The sequence below is a fragment of the Dendropsophus ebraccatus genome, chromosome 1 (assembly GCF_027789765.1).
Source record: "Dendropsophus ebraccatus isolate aDenEbr1 chromosome 1, aDenEbr1.pat, whole genome shotgun sequence".
Lineage (NCBI taxonomy): Eukaryota > Metazoa > Chordata > Amphibia > Anura > Hylidae > Dendropsophus > Dendropsophus ebraccatus.
Window position 1 is genome coordinate 198,599,278 of NC_091454.1, and position 2,783 is coordinate 198,602,060.

Here is a 2,783-nt window from a genome sequence, read left to right on the forward strand (position 1 = left end):
GCCGTATTTAATAACAACGGCCATTCTTGTGAATTAAAGGGGTACTCCAGCAGGGGGCACTTTTTTGCTGGGAGTGGGGAGGAGGTGGCTAAGGGAAAAGGCGTCCACTCACCTCCCCGGTTCCAGCGGCGGGTCCCGCATCGCGGTGCTCCAGTGCCCGGCCGCTTCCTGGTGTCTGACGCATGACGTCTCAGGTCCGCTCAGCCACTCAGTGAAGGAGGTGGGATCCGTTTCATGTCCGCTCAGATCCCGCCTCTGTCACTGACTGGCTGAGCGGACCTGAGACGTATCTTCTCGGGCCCGCGTCAGACACCAGGAAGTGGCCGGGACTGAGCGCCGCGATGCGGGACCTGCCGCAAAAAAGTGCCCCCCTGCTGGAGTACCCCTTTAACTGCCGTTGTTATGAAATACGGCCATTGTTATTACATATTGTGAACCTAGCATCTTGCTGGATCCACTTTTAGCTTTGACCCAATAATGTGCAGTTGTACCTATGGCTGTTGGCAGAATGCATTATCCCTTGCAGGACATACTGAAAAACTACAATGCCCAGCATGCCCAGGCAGTCTGCATGAGAGTAGATTACAATAGTTTGCATCACAAGAAGAGAGAAACAACCCCCCTTGCAGCAGGCATTGCATTGTCAGGACCTTAATCCATTTAACGCTTGCAGCTATTGTACAGATCACCATCCAATCTCCTAATATCCTAATCCTGTTCAGCCTACAACACACTAGCACATGCAGGGGTTATGCCAGGTGTGCCCAGGTCACACACAGGAGGCACTGCCCGCCATTTAAAGGGGTTGTTCACCTTTTTTTTTTCTTTCAAATCAACTGGTGCCAGAAAATGGCAGAGATTTGTAGTTTTCTTCTATTAAAAAATCTCAAGTCTTCCAGTACTTATCAGCTGCTGTATGTCCTACAGGAAGTGGTGTATTTTTTCCAGTCTGACACAGTTCTCTCTGCTGCCACCTTTGTCCATGTCAGGAACTGTCCAGAGTTGTAGCAAATCCATATAGAAAACCTCTCCTATCCAGACTGGAAAGAATACACCATTCCCTGCAGGACATGCAGCTGCTGATAAGTACTGGAAAACTTGAGATATTTTAATAGAAGTAAATTTTAAATCTCTTGCACTTTCTGGCCCTTTAAGGCATCTTCACGCTTTGTTGCCTAAACATCATATGTCATATGGGGCTTGTAAAAATCCATGTGCGGAAATACTATCCCCATTCAACGTACGTTTCTGCAACAAAATCTGCCACGTGTGAACCCGCCCTTATAATGCAGGTGTAATCCCATAACTTTCTGGAGTTTCCTCCACCATAATCCGCCCCATGTAAATGCGCTCTTACTTTTAATGAAATAGTAAACTTTCCCAGGTGGACACCCAACTAAATGCAATAGTAAAAGCCAGGTTATGTAATATGTAGCAGAGCTGAGTATGTCATTATACTGCATTATAACTATAATGAGTTTACCTGCCAGAAAAAAAAAAAAGAGAAAGCTGCAAATGACAAATTCCGCTCTGCTAGATCTGTATATTATTTATATAGGGAATTTATTTGATGAAGCTAAAGATTTTAGGTGGAATTGCTGCAGACTATGTTCACGCCAGAGGATCTGATCCTAGAGGAAGGGGTTAAGTGCTAATTTCCGGGCTCTCCCTGTGGGCGGATGATGTCACCCGAGCTGAGGATAAAAGGCGGCTCAGCCAGCTCATACAGCACCAGTTGTGGCAATCACAGCTAAGAGCAATAAGCTACAGTGATCCCACTGCCTAAGCACTACAACCACCAGCATCATCACCATGTCCACCTCACTGAGAGTCAGCCCCTCCGTCTACGGCTACCGGTTTGACACTGCTTCTCGCAAGAAAGCCTCAGCCAACATCTTTGAGGGAGTAGACCAGGAGTCGCTGCAGAAGCTCTTTAAAAAGACTGGCGATAAGAAAGCGGAGGACCGAGCCAGGATCATCTTCTGCATCGACCAGGACAATGAGGAGAAAGCCAGAGCTCTGCTGGCACTAAAGCAGAGGACCAGGGACAAAATCCTGCAGTTCCTCAAGCTCCGCAAACTTCCCATCAAGGTGATCTGAGCTCCTCGGCTGCAGAGCTTACAATCCAAGCCTGAAAAGAAGTCTAATCTGGAGGAAGGTGATGGTCCTGCAAGCTTGAAGTCATTCACTGCTGAAACCTATCTCAAAGTGGAGAACTGAGAGACTGTTGTCTGCAGAGCTTGCCATCTAATCTCCGTCCTGCTGAGTCGGAAGCATGGACACCGAAAGAGACTGTTCTTAAAGGACTAAATGTTCCCTCCAGAGAAAGGAGACTGCTCATGTCTCCAGGGTGACTATAGAGATGCTGAGAAATATGGACTATGCCGGGCCACCTGGCCGAGCCAAGGAAGCCATCCATCCTCCTAGCAGGACTATGGGGGGGCCCGGGGTGTCCTGAACAAGTGGCGAGAGACGACGTGACTTTAATTGGTGCTGTAATAATTCATGAAGCTATTCCTCATTTTATATAGTTTAATAAATTATTTTTTATAATTTAAATTTTCCTTATCTATTGTTTTATTTCTAATGGGTTATTCCGTATCCTCCACCTGATGTGGCGGAACTACTTGTCCTAAGGTGTCCTAAGACATGCTGGGGGTTGTAGTTACAATATGCTCCTATATATATTATATACTCCTCTATGTGTGTGTATTAGAGATAAGCGAACCGGGTTCGAGTCGATCCAAACCCGAACATTCGGCATTTGATTAGCTGGGGCTGCT

General features: G+C 46.9%; 1 protein-coding gene across 1 annotated transcript; it reads left to right on the top strand.

Annotated features, from left to right (window-relative positions):
* The first annotated feature begins 1,720 nt into the window (after positions 1–1,720).
* TCIM (transcriptional and immune response regulator) lies at positions 1,721–2,559 on the top strand. The gene has a single exon (XM_069961422.1). It carries the CDS (start codon positions 1,813–1,815, stop codon positions 2,098–2,100), a length of 288 nt encoding a protein of 95 aa, XP_069817523.1. The 5' UTR covers positions 1,721–1,812; the 3' UTR covers positions 2,101–2,559.
* Positions 2,560–2,783: the final 224 nt, after the last annotated feature.